Here is a 2,500-nt window from a genome sequence, read left to right as displayed (position 1 = left end):
GTCATAAAGTATCCGAAAACATGAAAGGTGAGTCATAATATATCCGAAAACATGAAAGGTGAGTCATAATGTATCCGAAAACATGAAAGGTGAGTCATAATGTATCCGAAAACATGAAAGGTGAGTCATAATGTATCCGAAAACATGAAAGGTGAGTCATAATGTATCCGAAAACATGAAAGGTGAGTCATAATGTATCCGAAAACATGAAAGGTGAGTCATAATGTATCCGACAACATGAAAGGCGAGTCATAATATATCCGAAAACATGAAAGGTGAGTCATAATGTATCCGAAAACATGAAAGGTGAGTCATAATGTATCCGAAAACATGAAAGGTGAGTCATAATGTATCCGAAAACATGAAAGGTGAGTCATAATGTATCCGAAAACATGAAAGGTGAGTCATAATGTATCCGAAAACATGAAAGGTGAGTCATAATGTATCCGAAAACATGAAAGGTGAGTCATAATATATCCGAAAACATGAAAGGTGAGTCATTATGTATCCGAAAACATGAAAGGTGAGTCATAATGTATCCGAAAACATGAAAGGTGAGTCATAATGTATCCGAAAACATGAAAGGTGAGTCATAATGTATCCGAAAACATGAAAGGTGAGTCATAATATATCCGAAAACATGAAAGGTGAGTCATTATGTATCCGAAAACATGAAAGGCGAGTCATAATGCTGTCAGATCTGGCATGCGTTAAGACGAGATCCAAAACGTGCAAGAGACCGCGGACTTCATTTACTGTTGTTTTCTTTTCAGGAAATGCCAAATATCTCGACACTCACCGTCGCCATAGTCCGAAGGAGCAGCGCGACGGAAGGGTCTGAAAGTAGACCCCCAAAACGGTTTCTCCGGGTTATTGCAGATGCCGTTAGAGGACCTATAGTACATATATGCCGGGCACAAGGACGAAACTCCAGTCTTATCACAGAAGTCTTCCTTAGGCAACAACTTCGATTTTATGGAAACTACGGCGGTTTTACTTAGCTTGAAGCTGTAACGAAACGCAAATAGATGATCATCCGTTAATGGAGATCGGAATCTATTGTGCTTCCATGTGATATACAGATAGTTACAAAACCAAATTGGAAACAAGAATGAAATTTTAAAAATATATATCGTGTACATCAGTAAGTTCCAATAGGGATTGAAGTATTTAAGTATTACCGATTCTTAAGGTACTCCGTGGCGTAATCGATGACGTAACCTTCTCTAGATAACTTGTTGAAACGTGTCTGGTTGCTCGTAAACAGGTTATCTAGTCCGTTACTAGGCGAGACATGAGCTTTTGTCATAGCCGCTATCTCTCCTTCTATCTTATCCTTCTCCAGGAGTTTCGTCTTTCCGTATCTCATGCTCTTTCTGCCGATGTAAAAGGAATGGAAATAAATTCATTGTTATGCTGTATATATGTTCGTCAGCTCGAAAAGCTTTAAGATTCAATGATCATCCGGGTATGAATAAGAAAGTGCTATTAGAATACACAATGCTCAAAAGTCATAGAAATAAATTTTATTCATCATATTTTTCACCTAACGAATTAGATATATCTCGGAAGAAAGTTAAACTATACTCCATTAAATCTTGTTTTCCAAGATGTTTTCAGTGAATGAGACACTCCATACTCCATAAACATTCGTTCACCACTGTTTTTTTCGGTCGAAAGATGCAACTTCCTATACTAAACCTTATAATTTTTTATGACATAATATTTCACATACTTTTCTACCCTCATCTTCAAGCTTCGAGAAAAGGATCTTCGACCTTTCACATCACGAGAATCTCTGAAGATTCTTGAAAGCTCGTCTCGTGCCACAGCACTGGAATCTTCCCACTTTGTCATGAACCAAATGCCATCTGAAAATGACATTGGTATTAGTAATAGTGACAGTGATATTTGTGTAATACTGATGAATATAATGGTGGTAATGATAATGCCTAGTGATAATGACAGTAATGATAGTCCCATAATAAAGGATTTTAATTATAATTCCACTGATAATGATAGTAATGATAATTCCAATAATGATTGGCAACAGTGACGAATAAGAATATTACTGGGAATTATCAAACTGAATCTTCCAATTTCTGTCTTCCTGTTAACAAATGTGTTATATATATATATATATATATATATATATATATATATATATATATATATATATATATATATATACACATTATGTATATATATATATATAATATATATATATATATATATATATTATATATATATATATATATATATATATATCAAGTAATATCACCATCATAATATATACTCACTCTATATTCTTGTCCAGCATAGTATCTCGGACCCGAGCGCAATGGCTAGCAACATTGCAAAGTAAACCCAAATATCTTATCATATTCTAATGCATGGTAGTGATAATAATATATATATATATCTATATTATTACAGTATATGTTATTGTATATTATATCTTATATATAATATATATTGTTATGTATATATATATATATAT

At 33.6% G+C, this 2,500-nt stretch overlaps 1 protein-coding gene across 1 annotated transcript in view; it reads right to left on the bottom strand.

The window, feature by feature from the left end:
* LOC122243587 (salivary peroxidase/catechol oxidase) overlaps positions 1–1,899 on the bottom strand; it is an 8,123-nt gene extending 6,224 nt beyond the window's left edge. The window contains exons 1-3 of the mRNA XM_086548593.1: positions 1,736–1,899; positions 1,182–1,376; positions 800–1,008 (exon numbers count right to left, since the gene is read on the bottom strand). Of these exons, the coding sequence (XP_086404719.1) occupies positions 800–1,008; positions 1,182–1,376; positions 1,736–1,884 (553 nt within the window). The 5' untranslated portion in view covers positions 1,885–1,899. The remainder of the gene's footprint in view (positions 1–799; positions 1,009–1,181; positions 1,377–1,735) is intronic.
* Positions 1,900–2,500: the final 601 nt, after the last annotated feature.

This window comes from Penaeus japonicus, unplaced genomic scaffold (genome assembly GCF_977035675.1).
Source record: "Penaeus japonicus unplaced genomic scaffold, GWHDUDI00000001_assembly GWHDUDI00000021, whole genome shotgun sequence".
NCBI classification, from domain to species: Eukaryota; Metazoa; Arthropoda; class Malacostraca; order Decapoda; family Penaeidae; genus Penaeus; species Penaeus japonicus.
This window is presented reverse-complemented; position numbering and strand designations above follow the sequence as displayed.